Here is a 20233-nt window from a genome sequence, read left to right as displayed (position 1 = left end):
GGTAGCTGTGAACCAATACTACCAAAAGTCAGCAGCAAGATTTGAACCTATTTCTAAGACAATCAGACTATGAAACATTATGAGGGAAATGAAAGTTCACTAAGATTCTGCAAGTGCTTATGTACCTTCCCAAATCAGCTGTTTGCTTCCTTCCCACTAGAATATTAGGCAAGTGAATGAGTTAGTTTCACGTTCAGATTTATAGACAATATGAAGGTTATCTACTTGAGGGCGAAAGGCCTGGTAGATGCCTTCTATGCTTCACTGTAACACCAGTCAATCAGAAAAAAGTTGACAGTAGTGTCTAATCCAAATCATACCCACTTCAGAGAACAGGAATCAGGGAAAAAATCCCTTCCTCCTGAAGATCTGGCGCCTACTGTCAAGGTGGAAGACCTGTCTCCTTCACCTGTCTTCAGTCTCGTATTTGCTACTTCTCTTTAAAAGTGCTCATAAACAAGATCAGGAAGACGAAGTGGAAACCTCTCTGGTCTCTAGGGGAGAAAGAATCACTATTTTTCCCCACATCATTATTGAACTCCTGGCATAGAGAATCCAGCTCTTCCTGAAGGGATTTTATAAGTGGCCTGGGCTACTTTGATGAGGGCTGGGGCTCAGTGAGGTCTTAGGTCATGAACAGGCAACCTTCTGGAAAATGAAAAAGGTTTACAGATAGCTGTTTATTAATCAGAAGGCCCTGTCTTGGCAGTGATGAAGACAGCTGACCTGACTTCTCTGCAAAGGTGATGAGACAGGCTCTGGTGGGAACGATATGCTCTACTTCTCGGTCTTAGTGGTATGTACACAGGTGTTTGTTTGTGGCCCTTTGACATATACACATTCATCTGCATTCACTCTTCTTGTGTTTTCTGTTTTTTAAATTTAATTGCAAAAAAATTTAATTGCAGATTCCAAGGACACAAGATATCTAAATTCAATAGGTTAGTATGGCCTAAAAAATCTGAATTTTTATCAAGTTCTCATAACTTGATTCTGATCAAAGCACTCTGAGGATAGCACTTCAAGTATCTGCTTATTATTTCTATGGGTTTGAACTCTTTACTTTTGGAACTTGGCATTTCAAACACCGCAACGAAAGGAGGCAGTTTATAATAAATAAACACACAAGTCTTCCAATTCCAGCTATTATCACTTTACTATACAAAAAAACCCTAAACATGTACAAAAGAAAACAAAAAGAAGTTGCATTTTTAGACCACATTGGAAAAGTTAAAAAAGAGTCCGATAAACAACATCATAAAACATCTCCGTACCATGTAAGTACCATCCAGAGAAATCCAGTCAACCATTATACCACAGGTTGAAGTGTTTAGTACCTGAAGGTGAACCCAGTGCCCTCTGGGTTTATCATTTGCCTATAAAAAGATAAACCTTAGCATCTATATAAAACATGGAATTATTGTCAATGACTTTATAGAAACAAAATTTTGTTAAAGAAAATAAAATATTAAAAAGATGACATAGGTTAGCTGCCAGTCAATATTAATGTAAAATTTTCTTAAGATGCATTCAGTTATATCAGCTGAGGCAACACTGTTGAATTATTTTCAAGATCTGACCATAGAGTGCTGCTATTCCAAGTGATCTTGCTATGGCATAATTTTATTTTACATATATACAGACCATGTTATTGTATATACACATCAAGGAGCTGCTCCAGTCAACACATGTCAAGGGTAGTGCCTATTTTTCAGGGAGAAAGTTTTCCTTTGGCCTCTTGCTCCCACAGTGGAGCACAGGAAGCCATTTCTTTCCAAGAATTCACTAGATTCAGGGAAGTCGGTACTCTTGGCTGGTTTTTCTCATGGAATGATGAGCAGTATTAAGAATGTGGACGGATAAATAATGTTTCTAGTTGAACATTTCAAACATTAGCTACACTTTGGACTTCTGTGCCTCTACGAGACTATATGACCCTTTCATGTTGGCTCTTCTAGCAAAGTAAATGATCATTCCAATGGCTGGTATTATTAAGGAAGATGCACAATAGAGCACGAGAAGTTCAGGAGAAAAATAGTCCTTGTTATTTTCTCTTCCTGGAAAACAACAAAATGGGTGCAATTAATGTCTAGTACAAAAAATTTTTTTGGAAGTAATAGTTACATGTTTTATTTTAACAGTACAACTAGTTCTCTAAATAGGAGTGAATCAAAGCAGTGGTAAGGGCCAGCAGGACCCAAAATGCATATTTCTCTAAATTACTCAAATAATCAGTTGGCAGTTGCTATGGTCGTGATAAGTCTAAAGATGACAGTTGTTGATTTATGCAAAGTTGGATCCAAATAGAATCAGATTCAGTTGTAAATGGAAGCAAGGGCACAACTTTCTAGAGCTCATTTACAAAAGCGAGAATTGGGGAAGAGTATTTGCTTTGGAAGGTATAAAAATCTGCTAAAGAACTAGGACTCTGCTGACCATGTATTGAAACGACTAATTAGTTTTCCAAGAAAATCCTTGTAATATCTAAAGTGCAACCCTTCTAGTCAAACACTATACACGACAGTAAGAAGAAGAATTCTTGCTGACAGCTTTTTCAGAGATATATACAAAATTTTAAATTTTGTATCTTTGAAGAAGATGTCTTAATATATGTTATTCCTCTTCAGCATTTGCATCTTCTCTTGATAAACTGAAGTTCTTTGGATAGTATATTTTAGTTCGAATGTTGCTTACTCAGAGGCGTTCTCAGACCCACATCTTGCCCAGCTTAAATTAGGAACCCTGATATACCTTCATAACTCACTATGCTTTCCTCTCAAAGCTCTTATCACTGCTTGTAACTAAACATTTGTTTGTATGATTATCTATTAGCTGTGGTCTCCTCTTCTAGATTATAAATTACATTAGACCATGTATCAATTTTCTTTTTGATCCACCACTGGAACCCAGTCCCTGACTCATTGCTTAGAGTAGTTGATGCCCAATAAATATTTTTTTTGAATGGTAATGCATTTCTTTTCTTTCTACATTCTGTCACTTTGTCATTTAGTTGTAAATTGGGTACAGAAGGTAAGAGTTTACAGAACTAAAATTAGTACTCTTTCCAGTCTACTAAAAATCATCTGACAGCTGCAATACTATTTGTCATCTTAACCTTATAAGAACATCTGGGGAAGATAACATGGCATTTACTGGTGGCTCATCTCTATTTATACTTATGTTTGCCCAGCATCATATGACCTCACAAGTATTAAATTTCTTAAAGTAGCATATATGTTTTCTGTCTTCGAAGAAATCTGACTTTGGTGATGACTACATTCCCTCTGGAAGTTTCTGATTACTGGAGATCAACCAAATAGAAAAAGATCATGACGGTCAGATGACAGGAAATCAATTTTTTCAAATTGTTGAAATCAAAAAGCACTTAACCCTAAACATAATAACTGCCTCATCTTTCTACTTTCCCTTGCTACAGTAGAACTAGTCAAAGTATAAGCGTAATATTTTAATGGATGTCCATTATCATAATTATAGTTAGGCATCAATATTGACAACATGCTGGACAATGGTATTTCTACTCCTATTGTTTTCTTTTCAATTTAATAAATGTTGTCTTTTGCCTTCAGTTTTTCCTTCAGGCATCTGCAGTCAAACACAGATTTGCTGCTGAGTCGGTTGCCAGGGCAACCTTCAAACACTATTTTTTATTAGCTGTATTAACACTGAAAATCCTAGACTCCCAACCATTCCTATCATTGGAATACATTCAAGCTAAAACAAAGGAAAAAAAAAGTGATTTTAAAACTCAGCTAAAAGAAAGGTAAGCTAGTTCAAAATACCAAGGAAAAATGACAAATTTTCATCTCCATTCATTTGCAGTTACTTTAAACCACAGTTTGGGAGCCTGAATTTCTTAGTTGAGTGCCTGAAATGTTTCGATAGTTCATGTAAGTAATGAATGAAAAATGGCAAATATGTAAGTTACTCATTTAATAAAGCAATTAGAAAAAATGTGTGAGAGAGTTTAAAAAGTAGAAAAGCTTTGATATATCTTTAAAAGAGAATCACTAACTACAAACAGAATTACAAAAATGTTAGAAGTCCAATTTTCTGGGCCTAGGCTTAATTAAAAGTGGACTAGAGGCATCCAAAATGAAAAGAAATAGGATTGAATGAATTTCAACCTAGTCATAATTGAGATCTCAATCGGTCCAGAATCATCCCCAACTTCATTCGAAGCACTGATTACATACACCCCAATGTCATTTTTAGTGGCATGACACAGGGTAAGTGTTCCATTCTTTTTTTTTTTTTTAAGATTTTATTTATTTATCTGAGTGACAGAGAGAGAAGCAGACTCCCCGCTGAGCAGGGAGCCCAACGCAGGACTCGATCCCAGGATCCTGGGATCATGACCTGAGCCAAAGGCAGAGGCTTAACGAGCTGAACCACCCAGGCACTCCCCATTCTTTGAACACAGTAATTTCACTGGCCAGATCAACTCTTTTCAGGATAATCACTACAAGTGGATGACTATTAGTTTTATATATAATTGTGGTATTTTCCCCTTCTTTTACATTTCTAAGTAGATGTATTGATATTGAAATATTTCAAGGAGGTACTGTGAAGACAGAAAACATATGGTAAGGTTGTAATGTTGAGAAATTTGGCCAAATTGGTAAAACTTTTACCTGTTTTCTGACCTAAGTTCAAATTTTCTTTACACTGACACGTGGTTGCAAACTCTGATAGCCAAGTGCACAGGCTCCAAGAGTTGCATTTGTTTGCAGTCCTGTTCATTCCAAGTGTAGTTTCCAACACACAGTGAGAACTCATTAGCACACAAGGCATGAGGACTGATTAGTAAAGGCTTACATATTCCGCTTACACCAATAAGTTCAACAGATCCCACTGCGCATTCACAAGAGGGGTTAGGAAGTTAAAGGGCCCCTGGAGTTTCTTTGCTGAGCCATTGCTCAACCCACACCCCACCCCCTGCTCAGAATAGGGGAGGATGGGCAAGGGGCTTGGATTTCTAAGAAGGCAATTTTGTAGTCTAGAGTTTCTTTCATGTTGTTCAGCATCAAGATTGCCACTCTTAATTATTATCTTGAAAGGACTCAATCCAGAAAATAGGCAGTTACTTCATGTTCAGAGAATAGCGTTCTCTTGTGGTAGGAGGGACAAGAGTCTGGGTAGAATCTTTCTTCTTCCTTGTGCCAATCCTACTTCTTTAGTCCTTATAACCTCCAGGGAAAGGTTTTGAATGTATGTTTAAATGCTTAGGAAATGCAAGACTTCAGAGACCAATGATGAATTGTTTTGAGAAAAACAAATGGGAATCCTGTACTCACCAAAGATTAATGTCAACTTCCTGGCTAAACTCCAGAGGATAGGGCAGCTGTGAATGATTATTTTAGGAAACACTGAGAAATAACCACAGTCAACATAGAATTCGGCTCCATTTTGCCAACTTATTCACCTGATGCTAGAAAATCTTTACAATCCACCCAACCTCTGACTATTACAAAAAAATAATCAAAAACAAAAACAAAAAACTAACTAACCTTTAACATCGAGGGTTAAACTTCTTAACTGCAAGCCAACCTCATTTTTAGATTCACATTCGTACACTCCCGCATCCTCTAACTGGACCTTGTGGATGGTATATGCACCATCTCTGGACTTTAGCACTGTGTCTCCCGTCTCTGCTTTTTTCTTCAGGATTATCCAAGTTTTTGGAACATTTCCACATGTACAGGAGATAATGACAGTGTCTCCTTCCTTGACACTCTCAGAAGGAAAAGCTATAAGTTGTATGTCTTTCGGAGCAACTGTAAAGAGAATTTAAAAGGCACCTCTGATTGGGTGAAATATAAACCACTTCCATAGTAATTTAATGACAGCAACAATTAGCTGTCAGGGACCTATTTGTGCTTACTGTTTGCATTAGATGTTTATAGGGGCAAGTAAAGAAGTCAAGAATTGACTGGTTTGTTATAAATGATCATGTTTTTAATAAGAGAAGACGTGTCTATACTTCTCTCATATCCCTTAATCTAATTCTTTATCCAGACTAGCCAAAAAAAAAAAAAAAAAGGTGTTTGATAAACAGCAACAGAATTCAAATGTGAAAAAAAAAACAAAAAACATTTCTTTCTGTCACAGCGTTGTGCAAAGTTTTTCTTTGACGTACAGGCTTCTGAGGTTTGAGTTGGATTTTCCTGGATCAGGTTATGCAGAGATGGCTTTCTTACCACTCTTTTTTTTTTTTTCTTCCTATTCTTAACAACCATAACTATCACGTACTAAGTGGCAGGCACTGGGCTAAGTATTTGGTACACAACATCCCTATTAATACACAGCCCATGGAAGAAGGTATCATACTGCCATTTTGTAAGTGAGATTCCCATGAAGGTCAGCTATTTTTGTGACTTGATTTGAGATTCTTTCCCCAAACACAACTATTGAACTATGATACCCATCCTAAAGGCTTTCTTTAAGGTTGTGCATTCCCCTTTCCAGGGTTGTTTCTTTAAAATACAAATTATAATTAAAATGAGGTAACTAGAAAATCACTAATACCTTAATGGAAATAATATCGGGGGGTAAGAGAGGATATGACAGCTCCAGTGGAAAAAAAAAAGTAACCTTTTTCTAATCCCCAAAGGGGAGGGGTGGTGAGAAATCCAAACAGATCTCTTCATGTTTTTGCCCACAACTGCCTATGGATTCAACCTGTCAGCTAGGAATTGTTCTGTTCTCAGTATTGGCTCTCTGTCCTGGAGAGAGGGGGTCTGGATCTGATAACTGAAGCCGCTAGTGCTTCTATGGCATCAAGTTGATGAACAGACGCATGAGCACTGCTACTTTCAATCCCAAATTTTACAGAAAGTTTACATGCCTTCTTAGGCTTCTAAGCAAATACTAGCATGTACCTTGTGAGAGTCCCACTCAGAGTCCAGTTCTGCCAGATATGGTGGCTTTAATCCTAACTAATTTTCAGATACATATATATCTCATCCTATCCCTATTTCAACACCATAATTGTTGCCTCAGAAGTGTAAATGGAGCTCCTGGCACCGTTCCTGCAGTAGCATTCCACTCGAGGTTAAAGAATTTTAGGATAAGAGATGTGGCATGGTTTATGAGGAAGTACCATTCCAGGAGCTTTCCAAGCATAGGAAACATCAGGAGCTCTTCAAAACCCTCAATCTATGTTTTTAGTAAACATTTAGGTTTCACAGAGGACTTTGTTCAAAACAAGCAACAACCAAAGTAATACTACCCATAATAACTCATTAGTCACACTTTACTTACCTTGGATAATTAACTCTACTTCTTTTCTGCTTATTCCAGCCTGGTTAATCCCTTCACACACATAAATACCAGAATCTTCCATTTTTGTAGAAGTTAAGGTGAGAGTTGAATTCTCAGAAAGAGGCTGTAGATGCCCATTATTCAGCTGCCTGCTCCACAGGATTTTCGGAGCTGGAAGGCCATTGCTAGAGCACGTCATATTCACAGAACTACCTTCCTCCAGGATGGAGGAGGGGCTGACCAAGATGGCTGTATCCCTGGGGGCAACTGAAAAGGTAGGGACACTTGTTAGCTTGACCCTTTGTACCATCAGTTCCAAAAAGTCTTAATAATGTTGCAAAACTGAGCTATGAATTCAATGCTTGGGAACAGTTTATTAATGTTGATAACTTTACCAAAGGAAGGTTTCTGTCCCCATTTACTTAAGCAGACAGAATGTTGGGAGTAGAATGTGAACACATCATGGATGTTTCCTAATAGAAATAAGTTCTGCAGAAAGTCTCTTACTACCAAAGAATGGATGATCATTGATAGTGTATATTGACATTTATGGTACATTAAACATGACCAAAAATTATTTGAATCCCCTATGAGAAGGTGGAGCTTATTTTTCTACCTCTCTAATCTTGGCTGGCCTGTTGACTCACTTTGACCCATAGAACATGAAAGAAGTAACACTGTAGGACTTCCAAGCTTGAGCCTGCTTTCATTATCACCCCTCCCAATTGCTGCACTCGGTGACTAAACCTACTCCACCTTCCTCCAGGGGGAACAGCGCATGGAGAAAGGGAGCTCCAGAATCCCCCAAGAAGGTCCAGACATATGAATGAGTCCATCTGTGACCAGCCATCCCCCCACTGACCTGCCAATTGACTGAAAATGCAGGCGTGAGTTCATCGGATACCACAGTGAGGAGATGAACTGCCCATCTGACCCCTTCTAAAATTGCCAACTCATCAAATTGTAAGCTAATAAATGATTGTTGTTTTAAGTGTTAGGAGTTGCTTGTTATAATAATTATTTTCAAATTTCTTCCCCAGTTACTTTTTTTTTCCCCACAGAGGTTATAGCTCTTAACCTCATGTTAACTATTGCCTGACAAACATGGTAAGAAATCCATGGTGGCTACATCACACATGTACGTACCGTTAACATAAAGCGCCTGTGTACTTTGCCTTTGTTTGGGTTCAAATTCCATTTCACCAATATGTAACTGAGCTAGGCAAACAAGAACTTTTCCAGTATCTTCAGTGGTGGGGATGAAGGTCATTTCCAAACTCTTAGTCTCTAGAGATTTCTTGTCCATGTCCTCCAGAAAGGTTTTACTCTCTATGAGACTCTCCCCCTTAAATAATTCAATCTCCAGCCCGTCAGAAGGATACACATTAGGAACCTCACAACTCACAGTGACTGGGTTTCCACTCACTAGGAGACCACTCATCTCAATCTCTGGATCTCTAGGGAATGCTGCGAATATAATGTAAAAATGATGTAAATATAATGTAAAATATAATGTAAAAAATATAATGTAAAAATTATATATTATATAAAACTATATATTATATAAAATTATATATTATATAAAATATAATGTAAAAAATGTTTATATGTGAACATTCAAAGGAAAAATGGGACTAATCTCTATTAAATGCAAAGGTCTCAAAATGACAGTTTTAACTCACTTGGGATAGAATGAACACCAATACATAAATAATGACATTAAGTATACATATTTATGATATTAAATATAAGTAATGCTATTAACAAAATTACTGAATACATGAATCAACCAAGAAATAAATATACTTCCTATTTTTCTCTTCTTAGTGTTGCAATCTTTCTGACAGCCACGGACTATCTTTTGAATCAGGAACATGAGTTTCCACATTCTTATTTAGTAACTGTACATTTTAAATGTTTTAACTATTTCCCATGATGTATTGAAATTAACTGTGTTTTCTCTTAATATGCATTATCTCAGTCTTCAGAACAGCTTGATAAACTAGGTATCATTTAACTTATTTTGCAGGTAGGAAAACTTATAGAGAATTTATTTTATAGTTAGGAAAACTTATAAACCTCATAGTAGCTCAGAGACTCTCATTAGGTATTGTATATATTAAGCCACTGAGTTGAGGTCAGAACCTGTATTTCTTTTTTTTTAAATATGTTATGTTAGTCACCATAGAGTAAATCATTAGTTTTTGACGTAGTGTTCCATGATTCATTGTTTGCATGTAACACCCAGTGCTCCATGCAATACGTGCCCTCCTTAATACCCATCACTGGGCTAGCCCAACCCCCCACTCTCCTCCCCTCTAAAACCCTCAGTTTGTTTCTCGGAGTCCATAGTCTTTCATGCAGAACCCATATTTCTCTGAGCTCCGAACCCAGGCTTGGTTTCACAGAGCTGCGAAGCCTCTGGGTATCAAATCAGACCTACAGGGCAGTTCTCAATTTAGACATTTTAATTTCCAATGGCCAGGTTTAGACAGTAAATTTTAAATGTTTCTCAGACAATATGGGTAGTTAACAAAAAACTATGAGATTTAGATTCTAAATAATTATAGTGCATCTTATGAAAACCAATAAAAATAAGACTAAAATAGTTATCAAGAATAAGAGCAATGGTAAAATCTTTTTCTCCTTGAGCAAAATGTTGTTAAATTTTCAGATATTTCCATACTGCAGTAAGGCTGTACCATGGGTTCTCATTTCTATTGGGAATGTGCCTACATCAGCAGATCCTGGATTCTGGGGAATATGATAACACAATAAAATTTACCCTTATTTTGAGAGATTCAAATCCCTTCACAGATGTACTTTAACTCATGCTGAACAAAATCCTGATGGGTAACACAAGTTTGGGCAGGTTTTCTGGTAGAAAATGTTCTATTTTCTCTTGAATTCTGCTGACTAAAACAAGGCAGAATAACCCTCTCAAAAAGTAATCCGTTTTCAGGTCACTTTGCATATTTTGTCATTCATTCGTTATCACAGAGAAATTCCAGTTATGTCAAATTCGTAGAGATCTGAGGTTGTACCTGATTTTTATCAAGGTCACAGGAACTGTAAGGAAAAGTGCAGCGGCTGCGTGCCGCCTGATCGAGATTAAGATCGGGTGCTAACTCCCGGTTCTGCTTCTCACCTGAGCAACAGCCACTGGCCATCCCCGAGGGCCAGTATAACTACCTGTTTTCATTTTTGGCTTTCTCCTGCTCCCCACTGCCTCATTTTTCCCCCATCCTACCAATCAGCTTTCCAAAGGTGCCTTCAAAAACATTAGGCTTGGGCCTCACCCTCTGTTTAAATAGCTGAGCTGTAGGAAGCCCTCTCCAGGCATCTGAATGGGCGTTGACGTCCACTGCTTGCTCACTACTACTTCTGAACACCCCCTGTACACACAGAGGGGCTGGGAAGCAGCTGACACGCAGTATGTTCAAGTGCGTGATGACAGAGTATTGACGAGACACAAACTAAGGACTGCGGATGCTGTGTACCTATGTGATATATACTTAAGATTTGGGCCAATTAAGTTGCATCAACAATTCAGGTTCAGAGATTTAGGAACCATTCACGATGCTAAATTCCCTTTCTTTCTTTTTTTTTTTTTTTAAAGATTTTATTTATTTATTTGACACAGAGAGAGACAGCCAGCGAGAGAGGGAACACAAGCAGGGGGAATGGGAGAGGGAGAAGCAGGTTTCCAGCAGAGGAGCCTGATGTGGGGCTCGATTCCAGAACGCTGGGATCACGCCCTGAGCCGAAGACAGACACTTAACCGCTGTGCCACCCAGGCGCCCCTAAGTTCCCTTTCTAAACACATGGATCTCTTTGTGTATCACAGACTTGCATTCTGTTTCTTTCAATAAAATCGAGGGGGGGAAACAGTAAACAATTCTGGAAAACACTTACAGTAGAGATCCACACTGATTCTCTTTTCCAGTTTCTTACGGCCACAGGTCACAGTGCACAGGTAAGAATGTTCATTCTCAAAACTCACAGGGCTCAGGGTCAGTGTGGACTTGGTCCCTTCAGTCTTCACCTGCCCACTCAGAGGGCTGTCTATCTGGGTTCTCCAAGAGAAAGATGGGGACTCGCAGCCTGTGACACCACATGTCAACACAACCGAGTCACCAATCTGAGCAATAACCTGGGGTCCCGGGGAGATCTCAACAATGAATGGTTTCTCTGGAGGAAAAAGAACAAGACAAAAAAAAGATAAGATTCTTTTCTACCTTCACCACATTCCAATATACGGTCTTTCCGCCCCCCCATCTCTTTTTAGCTAACATCTGTGCCAAGAAGAAATTACTCCTTTCCACCTTGGGACCATCCGGAAAGACATTTTTAAAGAATGAACCCACGAGAGTTCATTGACTCATTCATTCGACAGAATGAATGTGGATAAAAACTTGTCAGGACAGAAGCTGGCAGCTTTTCATGACAATAATTCAGTCTCTTCTTAGCTGTAGTTTGTCAAATCCCTGTAATAGTGGACAACAGCTCAAACAATTTAAGAGGTTCCAGTGTATAAGCATTGTGTAAACCACTTTGCATGTATTAATTATCTCATTTAATTCTCACAACTTAATTCTTCTCTTTCACTTTCTTCTGCTTCTTCTTTTTGTTTTCCTCTTCCTCTTCCTTCTTCTCCCATCATCCTCCTCGTCCTCTTTCTTCTTAGGGAAATTTAGGCTCAGAAACGCTAAGTAACTTTATCTAGCTTGCAAGTGGCAAAATTAAGACGTGAAGCCAGGTGGGTCTGATTCGAGATCCCAGCTTTTCAGTTGCTTGAACAACTAAATCAAGTCATCCTCATGTGGAGATAAAGCAAGATCTAAGAGAGGTTGTGAAAAAAAGCTACAAAAATATGTCTTCTAATTAGATGCAATACCCATAATGGACCAGTGCTTAGAGTTTCTGTGCCAACAATATAAAGTTATACCATTGAAAGCACACAGAATCACATTGAAAGCAAAGACAAAATCTAAACACGAAAACGACACGCAAGCTACCTCTGAAATTTGTTTGATGCAATACAAAAATACTTTAATTCAGGGGTTGAAAACTGAGATAGGAGGGCAAACTGCTAAGGCTCAAATATCCAGAGGAGCTCTTTGGCTGCCAGTGCTGTCTCTGCTGGACCCACAGGCTGCTTTGGGATGCTTCCTGTCTGGGGAAAAAGGGAATTTCAAATCTCCACTCCCTGTTCCCTGAAGAAAGTGAGAGTGGTTGGGTAATCCTGAAAGGGACAGAGGAGACCCCATAAAAATTCAGTAAAATTGTTCCCCAAATAGCAGACTGGAGATGGAGGAAAGAAATCTCAGCATATAAGTAATCCAAATACACCACATTTTGCAGGTTTCTCACCTGCGCCAGGAGGTTATTTTTCTCTTTGGTCTTTCTCACTGTGACATTGCAGTTATCTTCCAAAGAAGATACTTTCCTCAAATCACCTCAATGAATTGATATGCTACTAGACTTTGAAAAAGAGAGATCATTCAGAACAATAACCAGAGTTTCCGAATTCCTTATATGCTAGTGTGGGAATGGGGAACTTGAAAACAGACCCACTTCCTGCCTGAGAAGCTCTCTCATATCATTTTTTTCAATGGGTGCGTCTGTTACCAGGAGAACTCGAGACCCCTGTGGAGTGATTCTTAGGTAACTGAAAGGTCCTTTCAAAGTCCAATTCTCTCTTCAGTACTTAAGGTTGTTAGTATCCTGTGATGCAAAATTCAAAACAGCCCTCTCGAGCCCCAGGGTGCATTTCCTTTTCACACTGAAATGGGATCTAGTTTATTACGGGATGGAGTTATCCAGAATGGGTGATTAGTTTCCCATGATTTTGTTTGTTTAATACTTTCCCGGTCTTTTGAGAACGGTGACCTAACACCCAACTGAGTTAATCTACTGATGGCGAGTCTCAATTTTATTGTTTTAACCATCCAAATTTAAACCTTATGTTTTTGTATTCTAAAATTTTGTGTTACTCATATTTACAATCTATGCAATCAAGTTTTACTGGGCACCTATTTTGTGGTAAACACCCAAGTATTAAAACACACACACACACAGTTCCTGACTTTAAGGAGCTTGCAGTTTAATGAAAAGACATATTCAAATAGATACATTATTTTGGCTCTTACTAAATTATATTTAAATTATCTACTTACATGCCTCTCTTTCCTCCCTACATTATAAGCTCTTTAAGGGCAGTCACCCTTACTCTTTCATGTCTGCCCCCATAGCACCAAGCACAATTCTTGGATTCTTGGACAAGGGCTCTTGATTAATATGTGTTGAACTTAACAGAAGTACACAAACTTCGATAAAGAAGTGTTGAGTGTAGACAAAGGGAGGAATGACCAGTTTTGCCTAACACAATCTGGAATTGGAAGGCTGACATGAGCTTTGTCTTGAAGGATGGCTAAGGCTTTGCCAGGTAAAGGAAGGGCACTCCAGGCAGAAGGAGCAACATGGACAGAGGTACAGGGACACCAACGAAGCTACAAAGGTAGGTTCTGACCAGATTATGAAGAGTTTTATTTTAAGAAAGGCAAATTTTAAATTACATGCAATTAGGATTTGGTTGAAGTCATACATAACGAGCACCTTTTTTGTTTAAGGTATATACTTCGATACCTGCGTAGGGTTGATTACCTTGCAGACAGAACGATAGCAGGATAACCATTTGAAGACAGCTAGCTATTTAGTTGAAAAGTCAGTGTTTTGATTAAAATGGGTCTGTGTTAAAATCATAGTAAATGCCCCTAGTGAGCGATTTGACTCTAGGCAAAGTATGAACTATGCTGAACATGTTTTTATTTACCTCATAAGACAGTGGTAAAGACTAACAAGACAACATATATGAAGTGGAAAGTAGAATTCCTAGCAAATATGAGGTTTATGATTGGGAGGAGCCATTATTCATTTCCGTGAGACAATATGCTCTCATCTGCAAAATGAGTATAAAATACTTACTCTTTAGTTATTTCTTGAAGATTACAGCTAATGTATGTAAGTGGCTGGCATATAGCCAGCGGTCAACGAATGCTGTTATTTAAAAACATCTTGCCAAAGGCCAAGTCAGAGATGATAAACTAAGGCAATGGCAAGAGGGTTGAAAAACTGAAAACAAATTCTAAGGATCATTTTGAGGAAGAAATGACAGGTTTGGCGATATGGAATGGGAACATGCATGAATTTGGGAGTAAACAGCATATAATGCCTCAAATATTGGGAGTCCAGAGTGAGTAGAGATGAGGACAGATGTGGTAACCTGAGAATATTAATATTCAGGGGGCAGAAGGAAAAGAGAAAGCCAAGGAATGAGGCAGGGAAGGAATGGTGAGATTCAGAAATGCAGAGCCATGTGAGCTCTGGGAGGAAAGACTTCTGAGAAGTAGGAATAAGATGGATATACAATTGTGCTAAAGGACATGACATCAGATGGGTCATTAATAAAACTTAAGGAAGCAATGTTGGCTTTGAAGCTGTTTCCCTATGGCACAAACCCTCATTATAGCACCTTTATCATTCTTTTCTCACAGTCTACTTACCTTCAACAATTAATTCCACCTCTGTTCCATTTTTCCCAACCTGATTGACTCCTTCACACACATAAATTCCAGAATCTTCTATCCTCATAGCAATTAAAGTCAGAGTTGCATTCCCAGAAAGGAGCTGTAGATTCCCATTATCTAATTTTTTGCTCCAGAAAATCTGTGGGGCTGGGAGACCCTCACTGGAACATGTCATTGTCACAGAACCACCTTCTTGCAGCCTTGTGTAGGGATTCACAAAGATAACTGTGTTCTTGGGTGAGACTGAAAAAGCAGGGCACAAGATTAGTAACTGCTAGGCATCATCTTGATCCAACAAGGATAATGTATTTCTCTCACAGACTGTGTTCATAGGCTTTCACAAATTTGACAAACTTACTCTGTCAAATTAGTGTAAAATCAATAGTGTGGGGTCATAAAAATCAATCAATCCAATTTCTGAATAACCTGAGTGAGTTACTTTTTTTTGATGTTTGGTGTTTTCAGATGGCCATAGATACTCAGAAATTAACAAAGACCCTTAGAGTAACGTGGTTCAATCTTCCAGATAAGGTAGAAGTCCTCTTAGTATCCTTGCCAAGTGCTCATTTAAGTTGGCTTCAACACTTCTGGTTGAGGGAATCACTACCTTACAAAATAGTCTATTTGATTTGAGGACAGCTCTAATTATTAGAACAATTGAACTGAAACCTTCCTCTTTGTAAACAAATTTCACACAATGGCCACAGTTCAGTCCTCAGCTGTTACAGAATAAATCAAATAAATCCCTTTTTCACATGACTGTCTTTCAAGTACTTAATGATAGCTCTCTTTTCCAAGTTTTGTATTCTCTAGGAAAAATACCCCCTATCTTGACTATGCTTTTCAAAATATTGATAAAAGCCTTTCCATCTCATTCTCTTTCAGCTAAACATGCTATAGATGGCAATACTCCTTTTAAATGTAGTGTCCAAAGAAAAACACAGCATTTTGGTCTAGAATGGAATACAGTGAGTCCACTCCCACACAATTCTGGGACTACGAGCCTGCCTCAAATTCTCCCCGCCCCCCATACCCCCCCCTGCCCAGTGTCAGGGAATGCGGAGGTAATCAAACTTCATCTCCATTCTCCCACCCAATGCACATGTGTATGTGTGAGCACGTGCACATGCAGACGAGCACATGAGCGTGCACGCGTGCGTGCGCGCACACACACACACAGAACAGGTGCTCACCTTATAAAATCTCTATAACTTAATATCTCAGGGCATATTATAAGAGTTTGCAAAACATGATTAAAAACATCTTCTCATTTGAGCCCACTTCCTACTACCGAGTCAGCTGGTATTATAACTCCCCTTTGACAGATTGGGAAATAAGGAAATTAAGCGACCCAAGTTCACACAGTTAATGGAGCCAGAAGCTTTCTCAACCCAAATCCAGTGCTCTTGTCATCGAATTATGCTGTTGACAAATATCATATTCTCGATGAATAAAAATGGAGTAAAAACTATAAACAAGTGCCTTCCCGACTTCAGCTGTCTAAATTCCCATAAGACTAGACACATCACACAAGTACTTACTGTAAACTTGAAGTTTTTTTGTAGTCTCCCTTTCTTTGGGCTCAAAGTCAATTTCCTCAATGTTTAATTTTGCTCGGCAAACAAGAGCTTTCCCAATATCCTCTTGGTCAGGAATGAGGGTTGCCTCCAAACTCTTGGTCTCCAGGGACTTCCTGTCCATAGGCTCTAGAAATTCCTTACTCTTTAGGAGATCATTGCCCTTCAGCAAATTTATCTCCAGCCTGTCAAATGGGTAAACATCAGGGACCAAACATGTGACTGTGACTGGCTTCTTAAGTTCTAGGGGGCCACTCAGATGCATCTCTGGGTCCTTAGGGAAAGCTGCAAAGGTCAAGCAAATACACATGAGTGGACTTTCTGTTCATGTAATAGAAGGTCTTTTACTGATTCAATGCAATGCAAACCAAGTCTAATGTTTCTGCTAATACAGTCTTAATTCATTGTTCAAATAGCCTTTTATGGTTTTGGGTGGGTTCACAAATCAGAATCAATCACCTTTTAGAGAGCTTTTCAGCACTGATCCTACATGTACGAAGGGTTGCCTATTATTATAGTAAAAGAAGGGAGAAGTAATGTTTATTGAATACTTGTATGTGCCTGTTACTGTGCTCTTCATCAAATATAAATAATTTTATTGTAACTCTAAGACATAGAGAGCACATTTCACAGATATGAAAACACAGACTTAGCACTTTTACATAGCTTGCCAAAGGTCACACAGCTAGTAAAAGGCAAGCCTGGGACTTCACTCAGGATTTCTATTATTCTGTACTGCTACTGAAGATTTACACTGTATCACATTCTCTTATCTTAGGGCAGAGATATGTCCACTTTACAGATAAGGAAACTGAGGCTCAGAATGTCATTGCAAAGAACTGTTATTGGGCACAATATGCTAGGAAATGAAGAGAGAGACATTAAATAATTGGTTCCTGAAAAATGATGTCTCTGCCAGGAATTCATCCACCAGGAAGGTACACATGTGCAGTCTTCAAATTCTGGAAGGGAAATTTGCCTCCTGCAATGCCTGACTCTCTCCAGCACTGAGTAACCAGCACACCACTTGAACCTTCCAGTGCCAAGGGAACAGGGAACGGCTATTTCGGTCAGCCATTGCTTCCTTTGCAAGGGCTACCTTTTCATTACAAACTATCATGATGGTAACACATTGGCTGGATTCAGGACCCTGTACAATAAGAACACAAAGGGCCCAACTCTAAAGAATATTACAATCAAATGTGGAATGGAGACAGGATTGCTAAACATAATGAGAGACAGATATTCTTGAAGAAAAACCTCAGGAAAGATAATTAAAACCAGAAGTGTCTTTATTCCTCCTTTTAAAATCTTCATCTATTTGATACTTGAGAGCAAAGGCAAAGGAACTGGAAATGCTTTGCTATGTGAAAAAAACAGTATTTTTAATTTTTCCACCAATAATTTCTATCCCTCATATTCTGTAAGAAATGTGCCCATAATCCACATAATTTGCTGTCAGGTAATATAAGAACTTGCTACTTTTCCCTGTATTTACATAAGGGGGCCTTGCAAGGAGCTCAGGAGGCTGCACAGACAAACTATGCATGTACAACTGGCATAATTGAAAGCAGCCGGCCAGGCATGGTTTCTCGGGACGCATTAACAACACATGGGGCTTATTGAAGAATCAATTATGATGCCAGGCAAAGCTGAGCTCCACCATAGCAGAAGGGAAACAAAATAATTATAAGATAATCAAATGGGGTCTTGATGAAGAGATGGCCATAAAGGATTGCAAGTTTTTTTTGTTTTTTTTTTTTCTGAAAGAATAGTCATCAGTAACCAAAGGCAAGGTTTTTATTTCAGGTTGGTTCTTAACTCCTCTTGCTAGCTTTATATGCTGGATCAAGAATGGATTGGCATGCTTTTGGTAGAATGGCAAACTAGGGATGTTTATTAACATTCATGAGGCAAATCTAATTCATTACACCAATAACCTTGAAGTTGAGTGGTTGAGCATTAAGGCTTAATGGCACCAAAAACAAAACAACCCTCCTAAATTCATCTGTACCAAAGTCAAATGACTGAAATGTTTGCAGATACTTTCTCTATGTCTAAGGGAAAACTCTTGTACAGAAGCCTATTACTAAATTAGAGCTCTCCTACTTAAGCTGATTTTAAGCATGAAATTGCATAAGAATAAATAAGTGGAAAATCCCTGAAGAATGGAATTCATAAACCATTTAGGCTATGACCAAGAAAACATGTAAGGATATAATCAAATAGAAATTTTTGGAAAAAAAGATGTAAAAACTTCAGAGATCTTCATTTTATGTCTGAGAAAAGAAAAGCCCAGAGACGTTGAGCCTTACACTTGGTCACTATGTGGCAGAGTTAGAAATAAAGGCAAGGTTTGGATTCCTTTTCTAGTGTTAGTGGTCTTCACTTTCTTGGGGCAGTATGTCCTCTAGTCAAGAATCTGGACATGAATATCCATTAATTTTTTTTTTCTTTTAAAAATATCCTTTCTAAAAAGAAACTTATTTTAAAGCAAAATTAAGAGAAAATCAAAGATCTTCTGAAGCACTTACAATAAATCTCCACCTGAATTCCTTTTTCCAGTTTCATAGATCCACAAGTCGCTGTGCACACATAAGCATGTTCATTGTTGAAACTAACAGGATCCATGGTCAATGTGGACTTGGTCCCCTCATTTCTCACCTTCCCATTCAGTGGACTGTCTATCTGGGTTCTCCAAGAGAAAGATGGGGACTCACAGCCCGTTGTACTGCAAGTCAGTGAAATGACATCACCAATCTGAGCAACAACTCTGTGTTCGGGGAAGATCTCCATTTTAAAAGCTTGAGCTGTGAAGACAAAAAGAGAAAAGCAAACTTTGTTTAGTATTCTGCTCCCTCTGCTCTGTTCTAGTATAATGTCCAACATACAATCTGGCCGATCTCTTTCCTAAATTTTAAACTAACTGCAAGGCAGCCAAAAAGCACTGGAGTCACTGCCAAAGGTATTGGAATCATGGAGAACTCTCAGTCCTGACCTTGATGCCCATTTATGAAAATTGTTTTGGTATTTTCAAAGTTTAGGCTCATTATCAAGTACAGGAAACTGAAGAGAGAGACCTCAGTAGAGATAGAATCCAATTATTTATTTGACACCGGAAAATGATATCCGAAAAGCATTAATTTACAGCTCCAACCATGACAATACCATGGTACATAGCTATACTCAATAGCACATTACATGTTACGTTAAATTATTTCCCCACTCCTTAAAAATCCTAGTGCCTTTCTTCACCACCATTGCACAACTGACTGAAGCCAAAATCAGAGCTGAAATGGAATGTGAGCATTTGGAACAGATCAAAGAAAAGAACTTACAAACTGCAAACACCATCCAAAGTATATTTGAGGCTCCAAAGGTCACGACCATCTTCCCAGGCATTTTTAGTTGCTGCTGTGATGAGAACATAGTGGTCCCCAAACCCTTCTTTCTGTCCCACCTGAAAGTGTCCTGGAAGAGGCTTTAGCCTCTAAAGCCAGGGAGGCGCAGTGAGGAGTGAAATGGAAAGTCTGCTCTTTATAAAGGGTCTTGTTGCAGAAGCACAGAGGCGGAGGGAAATCCCTTCAAGGGGAAACCCGGAGCAGAGCCAGAAAAAAAGTTTCACTGACACCCAGCCAAGTGCAGGATTAACCCCTTCATTTGCTCCCAGTACTGAAACTACTCTCTCTGCCCTGGAATAATGAAACACTTCCAAGGTGATAAAATTAAAGCTTTTCCTGGTTTTCACTCCAAAAGGATATCTTTGCAAGAAAAATACAAGGGAAC

General features: G+C 38.6%; 1 protein-coding gene across 2 annotated transcripts; it reads right to left on the bottom strand.

Moving 5' to 3' along the window:
* Positions 1 to 1137: 1137 nt before the first annotated feature.
* On the bottom strand, positions 1138 to 19989 carry VCAM1 (vascular cell adhesion molecule 1). Of its 2 annotated transcripts, XM_002928153.4 has the most exons (9): positions 19786 to 19987; positions 18982 to 19257; positions 16412 to 16732; positions 14847 to 15113; positions 11197 to 11472; positions 8428 to 8748; positions 7282 to 7548; positions 5529 to 5795; positions 1138 to 2057 (listed from the first exon to the last, which is right to left on the bottom strand). In XM_002928153.4, exons 1-9 carry the CDS (start codon positions 19874 to 19876, stop codon positions 1897 to 1899), a joined length of 2247 nt encoding a protein of 748 aa, XP_002928199.1. In that variant the 5' UTR covers positions 19877 to 19987; the 3' UTR covers positions 1138 to 1896. The 2 variants fall into 2 exon arrangements, with proteins under 2 accessions (XP_002928199.1, XP_011234293.1); XM_011235991.3 differs by lacking the exon at positions 5529 to 5795 and having other exon boundaries at positions 19786 to 19989.
* Positions 19990 to 20233: the final 244 nt, after the last annotated feature.

This window comes from Ailuropoda melanoleuca, chromosome 2 (genome assembly GCF_002007445.2).
Source record: "Ailuropoda melanoleuca isolate Jingjing chromosome 2, ASM200744v2, whole genome shotgun sequence".
Taxonomy (NCBI): Eukaryota; Metazoa; Chordata; class Mammalia; order Carnivora; family Ursidae; genus Ailuropoda; species Ailuropoda melanoleuca.
The sequence above is the reverse complement of the archived record's forward strand: the minus strand, read 5'-3'. Positions and strand labels throughout refer to the sequence as shown.